The sequence below is a fragment of the Ranitomeya imitator genome, chromosome 1 (assembly GCF_032444005.1).
Source record: "Ranitomeya imitator isolate aRanImi1 chromosome 1, aRanImi1.pri, whole genome shotgun sequence".
NCBI lineage: Eukaryota > Metazoa > Chordata > Amphibia > Anura > Dendrobatidae > Ranitomeya > Ranitomeya imitator.
The window spans coordinates 671,321,269-671,337,787 of NC_091282.1; the positions used below are offsets into that span (position 1 = coordinate 671,321,269).

Here is a 16,519-nt window from a genome sequence, read left to right on the forward strand (position 1 = left end):
TGTGGACCCTGCATCCACCACATTAACCCAGTGTGCCGTGATGGACACGTAACGTCCCTGGCCTTGCCTACTGGTCCATGCATCTGTTGTGAGGTGCACCTTTCTACTGACTGCCTCAGTGCATGGACAATGCGGTCTTTGACATGCTGGTGGAGGGCTGGGATGGCTTTTCTCGCAAAGAAGTGTCGACTGGGTAGGTCACAGCGTGGTACTGCGTAGGCCATCAGGGCTTTGAAAGCTTCACTTTCAACCAACCGGTAGGGCATCATCTCTAACGAGACTAGTCTAGCAATGTGGGCGTTCAAACCCTGTGTACGCAGATAAGAGGATGAGAACTTTCTTTTCCTAACGAGAGTCTCTTGTAGGGTGAGCAGGACTGGAGAGGTGCATGTGGTGGAACTAGCGGTGGTGGTGGTGTTGGTGGACAAGGCGGATTGAGAGAGTGTTGGTGATGGTATTCTCGATGTTGGCCTACATACAGTGTTTCCTACAAATAACCTTGTGATTCCCTGACTGCTTTGGCCTTGCGATGATACCTCCACATTTGCTGCTGGTGGTGTCCTAAGCGGTGGGCTTACAGTAAGGGAAGCAATGTAGCATTGCTGACTACCTTCATTCTGAGCAGGTGCACCAACGGTACAGGACGTTTGGTAGTTAGTCCAGGCTTGCAAGTGCATGCTGGTTAAATGTCTAAGCATGCACATTGTATTTAAATTTTGAAGATTCTTCCCTCTGCTAAAGGTCTTTGAGCATTTCTTACAGATAACTTTTGACTGTTCATTTGGATCTTGGTTAAAAAATTGCCACACTGCACTCTTCCTACTATGGAATACCTTTTCAGGCATTGCACGCTGTGCTACTTTCACCGGATGACCATGCTGTCCTAAAACTGGTTTTTGTTTTTGACAAACGTTTTTGGCCTGATACGGGCCTGCCAGATGACAGCTGTTGCGATGTAGATGGCTGCTGCGGATCATCCTCCTCCGCTTCGGAGCTACTGGCAGCAGCACCCTCTTCCCTCAATGGCTGCCAATCTGGGTCAACAACTGGGTCATCTATCACCTCCTCTTCAATGTCATGTGCACCTTCCTCTGTGTCACCGTGTAAGGTGCTATAGCGTTCGGGACGGGGCACCATAGTCTCCTCAGGGTCAGATTCTGGCTCAGTACACTGCGAGGGCAATGTAGTGATCTGAGTCAATGGAACAGCATTATAATCTAGCTGTGGCTGTGCATCAGTGCACTCCATGTCCGATTCATCTTGGAATGGGCAGGTAACAATTTCCTGTTCTAACCCAGGCACGGTATGTGTAAAGAGCTCCATGGAGTAACCTGTAGTGTCGCCTGACGCATCCTTCACTTTTGGTTTGGGTGAAGGACACAAGGAAACGTCTTGTTCCTGACCGGGAGCATCCACTGACGACTCGCTGCTTTTATATTTGGAACTTTCTGAAGAGGAGGCGAAAGAGCTAGAGGCTGAGTCAGCAATGAAAGCCAAAACTTTTTCCTGCTACTCCGGCTTTAAAAGCTGTTTTCCTACTCCCAGAAAAGGGAGCCTTCGAGGCCTTGTGTAGGCAGACGATGATGCTGGCTCAACACCTCCAGCCTTAGGTGCTATAGTGCTTTTGCCACTACCACCAGATGCACCACCACCATCAGTACCAGCTGGCAACCACCGCCCACGGCCTCTTCCTCGAGACGTCCTCATTTTTTGGAAAATCTAACCAAAATAACAACCGTTATATGGTACTGTAAAACAAGGTAGAAGGTGTATATAAACTTGTTGAGAATTTGAAACTCCCTTTTTTGGGGGGAGACTGACCCAAAACTCAGGCCCAGTGTATAAAACAATGCAATGTAAGTGGCAGAAAGTGGCTGGCTGACATACATCAAACTAACAGGAATGCAGTAGATCCACTTTGTGAGAATTTGAAACTCCCTTTTTTGGGGGGAGACTGACCCAAAACTCAGGCCCAGTGTATAAAACAACGCAATCTAAGTGGCAGAAAGTGGCTGGCTGACATACACCAAACTAACAGGTCTGCAGTAGATCCACTTTGTGAGAATTTGAAACTCCCTTTTTTGGGGGGAGACTGACCCAAAACTCAGGCCCAGTGTATAAGACAACGCAATGTAAGTGGCAGAAAGTGGCTGGAAGATATATGAAAAAATACAAAGACTGTAGTACAATTTCAATCTCCCTACAATGATCTCAGGAAAAGTATGGCAGCAATAAAAAAAGACTGCTGCACACAAAAGTGTGGACAAATAAACAAGATAACTGTGCAGAAAGGAGCAACAGGATTTTTGCTTTTAAAAAAGCAGTTGGTTTGCACAGCAGTGTGCAAACAGCAATGCAGCTACCAGGGAGCCTTATAAGGCAGCCTAATAAGCTACAGAGCTGATGCACAAAAATATAGCCTCCACTGTCCATGCAAACAAATGGTGGTGTTGGACAGTGGAAATCGCTACAGCACAAGCAGTTTCGGGGTTAATCTTCCCTCCCTAACTATATCTCTTCTGCTGAAGCTGCAGCAACCTCTCCCTATGCTACGATCGGCAGAAGTAAGATGGCGGTTGGCGTGCACGCCCCTTTTTAGCCCCTGTGACGCCGCAGAAAGCAAGCTAATCACTGTCATGCCCTTCTATAAGATGGTGGGGACCGAGACCTATGTCATCACGCTGCCCACACTCTGCATACGAAACGCAACTTAGGCGCAAAGATCGCCGACCTCATGGCCGATCCCACACTAGGATCGGGTCGGCTTTCATGAAACCCGACTTTGCCGAAAGTTGGCGATTTTTGAATTTGTCCGATCCATTTCGCTCAACCCTAGTTACATACAAATTACAGATATCACTTACAGTAAGCAAACTAACAATTACAGACTGATACAGAGGGGCGAGGACCCTGCCCTTGCGGTCTTACAATCTACAGGATGGTGGAGAAGGAGACAATAGGTTGAGGGTTGAAGGAGCTCCGGTGTTGGTGAGGCGGTAGCTTCTGTAGTAGTGAGGAGGCAGCGGGGTCAGTGCAGGCTCTAGGCTTTCCTGAAGAGGTGGGTTTTCAGGTTCCGTCTGAAGGATCTGAATGTGGTTGATAGTTGGATGTGTTAGGGGATGGGGGATATTCTGGAGAAGTCTTGGAGGCGGTTGGGTGAAGAGCGGATAAGTGTGGAGGAGAGAAGGAGGTCTTGGGAGGACCAGAGATTACGTGAGGGAAGATACCGGGAGATTAGTTCAGAGCTATATGGAGGAGACAAGTTATGGATGTCTTTGTAGGTCAGTATTAGTAATTTGAACTGGATACGGTGAGGGAATGGGAGCCAGTGCAGAGATTTGCAGAGAAGGGAAGCGGAGGAGTAGTGAGGAGAGAGATGAATTAGTCGGGCAGCAGAGTTAAGGATGGACTGGAGAGGTGCAAGGGTGTTAGCAGGGAGGCCACAGAGGAGGGTGCTGCAGTAGTCAAAGCGGGAGATGATGAGGGCATGCACAAGCATTTTAGTAGATTGACGGTTGAGGAAAGGACGGATTCTGGAGATATTTTTGAGCTGGAGGCGACAGGAAGTGGAAAGAGCTTGGATGTGCGGTTTGAAGGACAGGGCAGAGTCAAGGGTTACTCCGAGGCAGCGGAGTTCCGGTATGGGGGAAAGCGTGATGTCGTTAATTGCGATAGATAGGTCAGGTATGGAAGATCTATGAGATTGAGGAAAGATGACGAGTTCAGATTTGTCCACATTGAGTTTGAGGAAGCGAGAGGAGAAGAAAGAGGATATGGCTGATAGACACTCCGGGATTCTGCACAGCAGAGAGGTGACGTCTGGGCCAGAAAGGTAGATCTGAGTGTCATCAGAGTACAGGTGGTACTGGAATCCATGGGACGTTATGAGTTGACCCAGGCCAAGTGTGTAGATTGAGAAGAGTAGGGGTCCTAGAACAGAGCCTTGGGGGACTCCAACAGATAGAGGGTGGGATGAGGAGATAGTGTGGGAGTGGGAGACGCTGAATGTGCAGTTGGAAAGGTATAAGGACATCCAGGATAGGGCGAGGTCTTTGATGCCAAAGGAGGAGAGGATCTGTAGTAGGTGGCAGTGGTCAACTGTGTCAAAAGAAGAGGACAGGTCTAGAAGGAGGAGTACAGAGTATTGTTCATTAGCTTTGGCTGTAAGTAGGTCATTAGTGATTTTGGTCAGGGCAGTCTCAGTTGAGTGATGGGGGTAGAAACCAGATTGTAGATAGTCAAAAAGCAAGTTAAATGAGAGGTGGGAGGAAAGTTCAGCGTGGGCGTGCTGCTCCAGGAGTTTGGAAGCGAATGGGAGCAGCAATATTGGGAGATAGCTGGACATAGCAGTTGGATCGAGGGTTGGCTTTTTAAGCATAGGCATGATTGTGGCATGTTTGAAAGCAGAAGGGGAGGTGCCAGAAGTTAGTGATAAGTTGAAGAGTTGGGTTAGGGATGGGATAAGTGTGGTCGTGAGGTTGGGGAGGAGGTGGGATGGGGTCAAGCGCACAGTTGGTGAGGTGCGATTTGGAGAGAAGACAATTAAGCCCCCCTTCAGTGATCTTGGAGAGGGAGGTTATGGGGTTTGGGCATTGGTCTGGTATACCAAGGGGTTGTGGTGGTTGAACAATAAAGATTTGCCTTGTTTGGTTGATCTTATTTTTAAAGTATGTGGCAAAGTCCTCAGAAGAGATAAAGGAGGTTGGAGGGGGCAGTGGGGGGTGGAGGAGGTTTTGAATAACTGTTTGGGATTGTAGGATAGGGAGGATATGAGGGTTGTGAAGTAGGCTTATTTCGCAGAGGTGAGAGCAGATTTAAAAGCGAGTGTTGCTTGTGTGAATGCAGTGGAGTCATCTTGCGAATGTGTTTTCTTCAAACACCGCTCTGCCACCCTGGACACTTGCCGGAGCTTTTTAGTGGTGTTATTGTGCCAGGGTTGTCTATTGATATGTCGCACTCTGCCATGAAAGCGAGGGGTGACTGTGTCAATAGCTGATGCGAGAGTGGCATTGTAGAAAGCAGTGGCAGTGTCGTGGAGTGAGGAAATAGATGCCATTAGTAGGATAGGGTCAGAGTGTGTGGGTGTCTAGGTATGCGAGGTTTCTGCGGGGGTGCGCATATTGCTGGACATGGGTGATTGGTGAGGAGGACAGGGATGAGAAAGTGAGCAGATGGTGGTCGGATAGGGGGAGAGAGGAGGTGATGAAGATAGAGAGCAGAGACGGATGAAGACCAGGTCTAGGGTATGTCGGTCTGTGTGGGTGGCTGCGGAGGACCACTGAGTAAGTCCAAAAGATGAAGTAAGGGACAGAAGTTTGGAGGCAGTTGACTGAGGGGTATCAGTGGGGATGTTGAAGTCACCCATGATGATAGTGGGAATGTTAGCAGAGAGAAAGTGAAGGAGCCAGGTGGAGAATTGGTCAATAAAAGCAGTGGCCGGGCCCGGAGGTCGGTATATGACGGCCACTTGGAGGTTGGAGGGAGAGTAGCTGTGGACAAAGTGGACTTCAAAACAGGGGAGGATAAGGGAGGGTAGAGGTGAGATTGGGTTAAAGGTGCAGTTAAAAGGAGAAGGCCCACTCCTCCACCATGTCTGTTGCCGGGGTGAGGGGTGTGGGTGAAGTGGAGGCCGCCGTAACACAGCGCAGCAGCAGAGGCGGTGTCAGAGGGTGTTAGCCATGTTTCTGTGAGGCCAAGGAAGGCAAGCTTGTGAGAGAGAAAAAGGTCATGAATCACATGAAGCTTATTGCAGATTGAGCGGGCATTATATCATGCTGCTCTTGGATTACATAGGAGAACTGCTGAAGGATTATTTTTTTTTAATAAACAGTACAATAGAAAACGTAACATTTTTTGTTTTGACAGTCTTTTTCACATTTTACAAAAAATACATTTTAAATAAAAAATAAGTGCAAGACCCAAAAAGTAAAAAAAAAACACCCAAAAACACACAAGCCAGAATTGCCATTTCTTGTTGCTGAACACCTCACCAAAAAATGCAATAAAAAAAAAAGTGAAAATGCTGCAGGTCCCCAAAATGGTATGAAAAGAAACGGTCTGAAAATTGTGGGGAAACACGCTCAGAAAACGGCCACAAAAACTTTTTCCGGTGGTCCCTGGGTGTCCGGTGGTCCCTGGGGCAGAGTTCAAATATTCTAGTTCTTAAATGTCTAAAAATGTGAATAAAACTAATGAAAAGGTTGCAGGACATGTTTGCGCTGTAACCGGTGAGATTCCGGCCGGTGCCCTCACTGATGGCGTCTTGTCTCCGACTCCTGCGCCGCACTACAGCACGCACCTCCACCTGACAAAACGACGGAGCGGGTAACGCCCCTCATGACGTCACCGACAAGTGCGCCCTCCTATTGGTGGAGACGTGGAGGCGCGTCTGGATGCCGAAGGTCAGCAGCGGTGATGGTGGCGGCGGAGCAGTGACAGCGGAGAGTTGGCGGCGGCCGGGCAGGAGCAGCAGGCGGCGGCATCATGCCCTACATACTGATCAGCACCCAGATCCGCATGGTGAGCGCTCAGTGTACACTGTGTTCTGCGGCACCGCGTGTGTTCTCATCATCATGGGATCATTCATTATTGTCTGCTGCTGGGTACAATCCGCATTCACTTACCGCATGTCCTGTACGTGTGTAGATGGGGCTGTACTTGCTGCACTGGTGTGCTCCTATACATAGAACCCTGACTGCAGCCACCAGCTCCACTGCTGACAGCGAGAGATGCCATATAAGAGAGCTGACATAGAGAGAGAACAACTGGGCAGAAATGAGATCATCAAAGGCTGTCTGCTCCATCTATAGATCTATTATCTATCATCTCTAGTTATTTATCTATCGATTTATATATTATCTACTATCTACCAATCTTATCTAGCTATCATCTATCTATTATATCTATTATTTATCTATCATCACTATTATCTATCTATTATCTATTTATCATCTACCATCTATCTTTCTATTATCTATCATCTATCTATTGTTTATCTATTTATCGGTTATCTAGCTATTATCTCGCATTTATTTATCTATTATCTATCATCTCTCTATTATCTATATCATTTATCTATCCGCCTGCCTTATGTCTTGTTTTAGTGATGTTATACAGAATTCTCTATATTTCATTGGAGGGATATTAGCGAGACAAATATAAAAAAAAAAAAGCCAAGGTCATGGTCCGACAAGACATTTTCTGTTGGTATCTGCCTCAGGTCTTCTCCGTAAATGGAGCAGAGCCGCCTGTATCTCCGATTATTACATTTCTGCCGGTCTGTGCCGGCTCACAGGGAGGATGGTTAATGATACAGTGTCAGTCCTGGTGGCTCGGGGGGTTGTCCAAAATGAGGAAAAAGCATCAATGATTAGGATCAATCGCACTGTTTTGTTTTTGTGTCTGGTGCCAAAATGCTGTAGCATCCTCATATTCACAAAGGCTCCAACTTTCAGTTTTTGAACATTTTAGAAAGCGTGCGGTCAGCCCGTACTGACAGTTCGGACACATGTATGGGATGTAGCCCCCTATAAAGATCACACATACGGTCCCCTGGAGCTTTTAGAGGCTGACTTTATAGGAGTGTGTTCAGACACGGATGTTGCAGGTTCACTGTGGAGAGCAATCTGCCATATCTCGCTGTTCAGCTGAGATATTTGCAGACGTGTAAGCGCCAAGCTCTCCCATAGGGTTCGATGGGACAAGTTTGGTCTTTTCCTTTAAGGTGCAGGCAGATGGGCTGTGTTGTCGACCACAGAGAGCTTGGCACAATTTGTTTACGTAGCCCAAACACTACACAGCCGGTATTTGGGGACTGCCTGGGCAACGCCATACTAACGCTCTGCTGCTTGAGTAGACACCGAAGACCGACTATATGAACCCTGCAAAGCTGCCACTGTTTTACTTGGCTGCCCCTGGAAGTTCTAGTGTTTTCTGTCTTTATAAGGACAGTTTAGATGAGCAAATCGATATGATGCAAATCCGTGTCAAGATTTTAGGAACTCTCTGAAGGTCCCAAGTTCAAGCAATTGATGACTTCCAGGATTCTCCTGTATTGCTGGTGCGACTGTCCGGTCACCTGACCACACATACACGATTTGAAACTTGTCCAACTAGACATTCTCGTCCTCCGAGTGCACTTCTGGTGAGAAAGGACAAGCACGTCAAATCGGGATGTGGCCACAAGGGTGCAAATTGCAGATTCCTGCGCACCGGCACCGCACGCTGTCAGGATTCAGAGGTCTGCAGTTACAGACTTATCAGAAGATCATATAACCTCTTTAATTGCTGTATAAGCACAAAATATAGTGACATGTCAAAGTTTGGGCACCCCTGGTCAAAATTACTCTTATTGTGAACAGTTAATGATTTTGAAGATAAAATAATCTCTAAAAGGCCTAAAAGTTAAAGATGACACATTTATTTTGCATTATAGGCAAAAAATATATATTTTTATCTTTTACAATTTAAAAAATAGAAAAATGGGCCTATGCAAAGGTTGTGTACCCTGCATGACTAGTACCTAGTAGCACCCCCCTTTTGCAAGTATCACAGCTTGTAAATGCTTTTTGTAGCCAGAGTCTTTCAATTCTTATTTTCCTCCATTCTTCATGGAGAATTCCTCCTAGTTCTGTGAGATTCCTGGGTCATCTTGCATCCTCTGCTATGAGGTCTATCCACAGATTTTCAATGACGTTCAGATCAGGGGACTGTGAGGGCCATTGTAAAACCTTCAGCTTGCGCCTTTTGGGGTAGTCTATTGTTGATTGTGATGTGTGTTTAGGATAATTATCCATTTATAGAAGCTATCCTCTTCTCAACTTCAGCCTTTTCACTGATGGTTTTATGTTTGCATCAAGAATTTGTTGAGATTTCATTGAATCCATTCTGAAATGTTCCCTGTGCCTTTGGCAGTAACACAACCCTAAAGCATGATTGATCTGCCTTCATGCTTAATGGCTGGTGAGATGTTTTCCTGAACTTCTGTGCCCTTCTTTTCCCATTCCCCATGAAAGCACCATGGAGAGAGAGGATCCGCCCCAAGGACAGGAAACCCTACAGCTTTAAAAAGGAAGATCCCTCTAGTACACTTCAGTGGTTTCCTGTCCTTGAGAAAGACTCTACAGCTCCCTGGTGCTGCCAGGGAAGGAAGCGTGCAGGGACATCTCTCGAGGAGCACGGCATGCCTGGGAGCTGGCAGAGAAGTTGCAATGTCAGTTACGGGAGGCACGGCCTGACATGACTAGGTGCTTCTCCGGAACCCAGCAGAATGTCTTACGTCATTTCTGGAAGCCAGTATGTGTATGTTAGTGTACCGGGAGCACGACCTGGTATGACGCAGTGTGTCCTCAGAATGAGGCTGGGTGTCTTCTAGGGGCCCGACCTGGTTTGGTTAAGTGCATCCCCATACAGCAACAGCAAGGGAAAGGGGAGGAACAGGAACACATCCCCTGCTCCTGAATCGATCTGGGGACGGACCTGGAAGGTGGCAGAGGATAAAACCTCCCCCTCTACCTCAAGGCCATGCTGCAGTAAGGTATTCCAGGTGGAGGACAACAGCCAGCCTGGAGAACCTATGGAAGCAGCCCCTCCGACCTCGGTAGTCCTGTGTAAAGTGTGGTGAGTCAGGGTTGATCCCTGGAGGAAAACCATCCTAAATAACTGTATTTTTTATATCTTTTATATGACAGGCCTAGGAAAGTGACTAAGTCACTTGACTAAGCACAGAAACTGTGCCCCATGCAAGGGTAGATTAGCGTCCACCTACACCAAGAAGCTTTGTAAAGAATGCATTGAGAAAACCCTGACAGAAGAGTTCCCCTCCCTCACGGAGAATATGAAAAACATGATTAGGGAGGGGATTAAAGTCAGCACCTCAGCAAGAGAGACTAGCGTAAATTCTAGCTCAGAGGAAGAGATAGAATATGGAGAATGGAGAGTTAGGGGGTTACTAAACAGAGGCTTCATTGTCATCATCATCATCCTTTTTCCCAGTAGAAGATACAAGTAAACTAGTGAAGGCGGTTAGAGCAACCATGAATGTAGAGAAACCAGAGGTATAGCAAGGGTTTTGGTTCACGGGGGGCGAAGCTTCTGAGTGGGCCCCTAAACAGGTAACATTGATTACAACTGGGTGACGCACCCTAAGGCCGGCGTCACACTTGCGAGTTTTATGGACGTAAGAGCGCAGAAACTACGTCCGTAAAACTCGCAAAACATACGGCACAATTATTCACTATGCCCCTGCTCCTATCTGCCGTATTAAACTGATCAGTATTATACGGCTTTCTACGGCCGTAGAAAATAGCAGCATGCTGCGTTTGTCACCGTATTGCGCAAATAAAACGTCAATGAAAGTCTATGGAAGCCCCAAAAATACGGATCACACACGGACCAGCAGTGTGACTTGCGAGGAATACGCAGCGGTGTTAGCGAGAAAAGCAGGTAATTCATTGCGGTGTACAGTAAAATCACACTGACAGCTTCCAGTAGAATAGGTAGAATAAATGTGGACACATAGAATAGATATATATATATATATATATATATATATATATATATATATATATATATATATATATATATATATATATATATATATATATACTGTATATATATACAGTGGGGCAAAAAAGTATTTAGTCAGTCAGCAATAGTGCAAGTTCCACCACTTAAAAAGATGAGAGGCGTCTGTAATTTCCATCATAGGTAGACCTCAACTATGGGAGACAAACTGAAAAAAAAAAAAATCCAGAAAATCACATTGTCTGTTTTTTTAACATTTTATTTGCATATTATGGTGGAAAATAAGTATTTGGTCAGAAACAAAATTTCATCTCAATACTTTGTAATATATCCTTTGTTGGCAATGACAGAGGTCAAACGTTTTCTGTAAGTCTTCACAAGGTTGCCACACACTGTTGTTGGTATATTGGCCCATTCCTCCATGCAGATCTCCTCTAGAGCAGTGATGTTTTTGGCTTTTCGCTTGGCAACACGGACTTTCAACTCCCTCCAAAGGTTTTCTATAGGGTTGAGACCTGGAGACTGGCTAGGCCACTCCAGGACCTTGAAATGCTTCTTACGAAGCCACTCCTTCGTTGCCCTGGTGGTGTGCTTTGGATCATTGTCATGTTGAAAGACCCAGCCACGTTTCATCTTCAATGCCCTTGCTGATGGAAGGAGGTTTGCACTCAAAATCTCACGATACATGGCCCCATTCATTCATTCATGTACCCGGATCAGTCGTCCTGGCCCCTTTGCAGAGAAACAGCCCCAAAGCATGATGTTTCCACCACCATGCTTTACAGTAGGTATGGTGTTTGATGGATGCAACTCAGTATTCTTTTTCCTCCAAACATGACAAGTTGTGTTTCTACCAAACAGTTCCAGTTTGGTTTCATCAGACCATAGGACATTCTCCCAAAACTCCTCTGGATCATCCAAATGCTCTCTAGCAAACTTCAGATGGGCCCGGACATGTACTGGCTTAAGCAGTGGGACACGTCTGGCACTGCAGGATCTGAGTCCATGGTGGCGTAGTGTGTTACTTATGGTAGGCTTTGTTACATTGGTCCCAGCTCTCTGCAGTTCATTCACTAGGTCCCCCCGCGTGGTTCTGGGATTTTTGCTCACCGTTCTTGTGATCATTCTGACCCCACGGGGTGGGATTTTGCGTGGAGCCCCAGATCGAGGGAGATTATCAGTGGTCTTGTATGTCTTCCATTTTCTAATTATTGCTCCCACTGTTGATTTCTTCACTCCAAGCTGGTTGGCTATTGCAGATTCAGTCTTCCCAGCCTGGTGCAGGGATACAATTTTGTTTCTGGTGTCCTTTGACAGCTCTTTGGTCTTCACCATAGTGGAGTTTGGAGTCAGACTGTTTGAGGGTGTGCACAGGTGTCTTTTTATACTGATAACAAGTTTAAACAGGTGCCATTACTACAGGTAATGAGTGGAGGAAAGAGGAGACTCTTAAAGAAGAAGTTACAGGTCTGTGAGAGCCAGAAATCTTGATTGTTTGTTTCTGACCAAATACTTATTTTCCACCATAATATGCAAATAAAATGTTAAAAAAACAGACAATGTGATTTTCTGGATTTTTTTTTCTCAGTATGTCTCCCATAGTTGAGGTCTACCTATGATGTAAATTACAGACGCCTCTCATCTTTTAAAGTGGTGGAACTTGCACTATTGCTGACTGACTAAATACTTTTTTGCCCCACTGTGTGTATATATATATATATATATATATATATATATATATATATATATATATATAAAGAAACACAGCAGCACATGTATATGAATCTAGGCCATGTGAAAACACAGACAAATATTCGATATGAATCATACTACTCAAAAATATTTTTCCATAAAATTTTCAAAAAATTTTTTTCATAAAACTTACAGTTATAGATAAAATGAAGATTCTTAGCGCATAAATTGGCCAATTCATGTGTGCCCATCAACCACGGCAAGGTGATCTCCCTCTGATGGGTCCTAACTCTACTGTACATGCCACTCTTGGGCCACCAGCCTACAACTTAGGACAAACATGTCACTCTGGGCTAAACCTACAATTTATGGGCAAGTAGAGATGATTACCGCCACCTGCAAGGTCAATGGGAGGAGTGCAAGATCAGTCTGGATGCAGCCACATCCATACACTAAACAAAGAGAAAAAAAACCAACCAGCACTCCCAATGTGAACACATGCAAGCTGTATCATATAGATATAAAGAAACACAGCAGCACATGTATATGAATCTAGGCCATGTGAAAACACAGACAAATATTCGATATGAATCATACTACTCGAAAATATTTTTTCATAAAAATTTTTTAAAAAAATGTTTTTCATAAAACTTACAGTTATAGATAAAATGAAGATTCTTAGCGCATAAATTGGCCAATTCATGTGTGCCCATCAACCACGGCAAGGTGATCTCCCTCTGATGGGTCCTAACTCTACTGTAAATGCCACTCTTGGGCCACCAGCCTACAACTTAGGACAAACATGTCACTCTGGGCTAAACCTACAATTAATGGGCAAGTAGAGATGATTACCGCCACCTGCAAGGTCAATGGTAGGAGTGCAAGATCAGTCTGGATGCAGCCACATCCATACACTAAACATAGTAACATAGTAACATAGTAACATAAACAAAGAGAAAAAAAAACAACCAGCACTCCCAATGTGAACACATGCAAGCTGCAAGCTGTATCATATAGATATAAAGAAACACAGCAGCACATGTATATGAATCTAGGCCATGTGAAAACACAGACAAATATTCGATATGAATCATACTACTCAAAAATATTTTTTCATAAAAATTTTTTCAAAAATTTTTTTTCATAAAACTTACAGTTATAGATAAAATGAAGATTCTTAGCGCATAAATTGGCCAATTCATGTGTGCCCATAAACCACGGCAAGGTGATCTCCCTCTGATGGGTCCTAACTCTACTGTACATGCCACTCTTGGGCCACCAGCCTACAACTTAGGACAAACATGTCACTCTGGGCTAAACCTACAATTTATGGGCAAGTAGAGATGATTACCGCCACCTGCAAGGTCAATGGGAGATCTTGCACTCCTCCCACAGCACCACAACTCTAAAGTCTACTAAATGTTTTTGAAGGTCTTTTGCAGTTAAGCGGGGATTCTGATTTGCTTTTCTAGCAAGCCTACGGGCAGCTCTCACTGAAATTTTGCTTTGTCTTCCAAACCTTATCTTGACCTCCATTATTCCTGTTAACTTTAATTTCTTAATTACATTTCAAACTAAGGAAAGGTCAACTTGAAAACACTTTGCTGTCTTTTTATAGCCTTCTGCTTTGCTGGCCTCCACCATTTTCAGAGTGCTAGGCAGCTGTTTAGAAGAATCCATGGCTGCTGTTTTTTGGCACAAGGTTAGAGGAGGCTGGGAAATTTGCATCACCTGGTATTTCCTAACAATGACGGTGATCAAGCCATAAACCTAACAGGCTAATTAGGCTTCAGACCTTATCTGAGCACAATAATATCCAAGGGTGCCCAAACTTTTGTATTGGCCCGCTTTTCTTTGGCATTTTTAAAATGGAAAATATGCTAATTTTTTTTTTTTGCCTAAAATACAAAGGGAATGAGGAAATGTGTCATCTTTAACTTTAGGCCTTTTAGAGCTCATTTAATCTTCAACTTGCTTAACTATTTACAATAACAGTAATTTTGAATTGGGGTGGCCAAACTTTTACATGCCACTGTAGTTCTAGTTGTAATAAAATAAGGGTCTCTAGGCTCAGGCTGACTCCGCGTGAATATGTACTTGGCCATGAACAGAGGGCTTATTATGACATTGCCCTTAGGTCCCTTGTGGTCAGTTTAGATCAGTTACATCTTCTTTGGTGTCAGGGTGCGTGCATAAAACATCTGTATATAACTTGTAAGAGAAGCCCTGGCTATGGAGCAGATCAGCGCTCACAGCTGTGTCCTTGTAAAACAATAAACTCATTATTTTCCCAGTTGATCGCTTTGTACAGAACATCTCTGAGTGTTATCCATGTTTTGTGTAACCAATATTAGAAAATTGCGTATTGCACCATAGGGACTGATGCTAAAGTCCAACATTTTAGGGAATTCTTAGTTCTGTTCCTTGTGTATACAATTGCCAACTGTGCGTGAAGTCCAGGCGAGAGGCAAAGTTAAGACCCTGAAGGTAAAGGCTTCAGGGCCAATATGATGGGTCAAGCAGGAAGATCAGGACTGGTGGAAACAAAAATCCAGTTCAAGACTAGCAGACTGGTATTGGACACATATATTCAATCTTCTAGGGCTACATGTATCAATTTCTGGCACTACAGGAACCGTTTTGTATAGTCCATTATTAATTTTGAAAAAACCCTTTTAAAAAAAAAAAACTTGGGCTGCGGAACAAGAACATGAGCCCTTATATTGTAGACTGCAATTTTTGTCCCCCTGTAAAAACCTTAAAAAAATTGCGGCATTGCATTCCATTCCTCATTTTTTTACCGTTTTTCATCACATTAAATGGTAAAATCTCAAACACAACTTGTCCTGAAAAAAAAAGCAAGCCTTCATATGACTGGGTTTGCTGGAAAAAAAAAATAATGTTATGGGGCTTGGACAAAAGGGAAGAAAAAAAAATCTTAAACATAAAAATTAAAAATTGCCTGGTCTTTAAACAAATGGCAAAAGTAGAAATGTTTTGCACAACTCCCTGCTGCGCAAACATTTTGAGACTTTTACTCCACTTTTCTGGTGCAGAGGCCTCTATGAATGTGCCCCTTAATATCTGTACGTGACCTGCATTTCTCCATAAATTATTACATTAAGTGATCAGCATTTGTTTTTTGTTTTTTTATTCTAAGGAAATCGGCCCTACAATCGTTGGGGATGAATGCTCTGATCCACAGTTAATGGAGCAACTTGGAGCAGTCAGAAGGACCGTGCTGGGAAATAATTTGTAAGATACTTTTTATATGAAAATATTGTGTGTCTGCCGGGAAGGCTTAGGCTCTGTTCACATCAATAGTTGGAGCCACTGTTGCAGATTTGACCAAAAATGGTGGAACTGCAGTGGACCCCATTATAGTCAATGGAGTTTTTTATGGCACTGCTGCTAGTGTGTGTGTGTACGTAATGGATAGCAGCGGAAATAAGAATAGACTAAAAATTGGTCACCTTTGATCTGTGATAACATGTCCTCTTAACCAATAAACAAACAAAAAAAAAATTGTGATGTATGCATTAATGTTTTTTTTTTTTTTTAGTGCAGAATATGTTGTTAACGAACCCCCGCGTGTGACACTGGACAGGCTTGAAAATCTTGGATACCGTGTGATTAGCATGACGGGGATTGGACAAACACTTGTATGGTGTCTGCATAAGGAGTAGGTACATCTACTTCCCGCTGTTTACAACGATGGTCCGAAAGCAGAGCGTGGGACTGAAAATGCGGACAGATCTGCAGGACTTTCTACAAAGAAATCTCTACCTATAAAATCCTGGACTCGTGTGACCCTATGCAAGTGTCTCCTGAATGAGGGCACAATGCAAATCACATCAGGGTGCATTCACACGTGGCAGATTTGTTAGATTGATTTCCGTAGGCATCGTTTAGAAAGAATGGAACAGGGGTAGCAATTTTTACAAATCTGCCGAGTGGGAATTTATCTTTCCTGTCGCAGCAAATTGAGAAATAAAGCTTAAAACTATCGCACATTTCATTGGTGATGTCAATTAATAAAGAAGTCTAACCATTTCAAGCTTAACATAATTCTGTCATTGGGGATTAGACACCAGACACCCCCTCCCCTTCAGCGGTCACTAGTTCTGACGTGACCGGGTGTAAACACTGCACAGAGCCAAGACCCCACTGTGTAGTGGTCTCTGCAGAGAACCGCAGCTCTGCTCCCATCTACTAGGATAGGAGCCGACATTGGGTAATCAGTAGGGGGCGATTTTGCAGCTCGGGGGTTGGACCCTCACATATTGCACATGAATGGCCAATC

General features: G+C 44.4%; 1 protein-coding gene across 1 annotated transcript; it reads left to right on the forward strand.

The window, feature by feature from the left end:
• Positions 1-6,373: 6,373 nt before the first annotated feature.
• GCHFR (GTP cyclohydrolase I feedback regulator) lies at positions 6,374-16,227 on the forward strand. The gene is made up of 3 exons (XM_069729875.1): positions 6,374-6,519; positions 15,377-15,471; positions 15,779-16,227. Exons 1-3 carry the CDS (start codon positions 6,484-6,486, stop codon positions 15,900-15,902), a joined length of 255 nt encoding a protein of 84 aa, XP_069585976.1. The 5' UTR covers positions 6,374-6,483; the 3' UTR covers positions 15,903-16,227.
• Positions 16,228-16,519: the final 292 nt, after the last annotated feature.

Coding starts and splice junctions, on each gene's coding strand:
- GCHFR (XM_069729875.1), top strand. CDS start 6,484: ATGCCCTACATACTGATCAGCACCCAGATCCGCATG. Junction 6,520..15,376: donor TCAGCACCCAGATCCGCATG/GTGAGCGCTCAG, acceptor TTTTATTCTAAG/GAAATCGGCCCTACAATCGT. Junction 15,472..15,778: donor ACCGTGCTGGGAAATAATTT/GTAAGATACTTT, acceptor TTTTTTTTTTAG/TGCAGAATATGTTGTTAACG.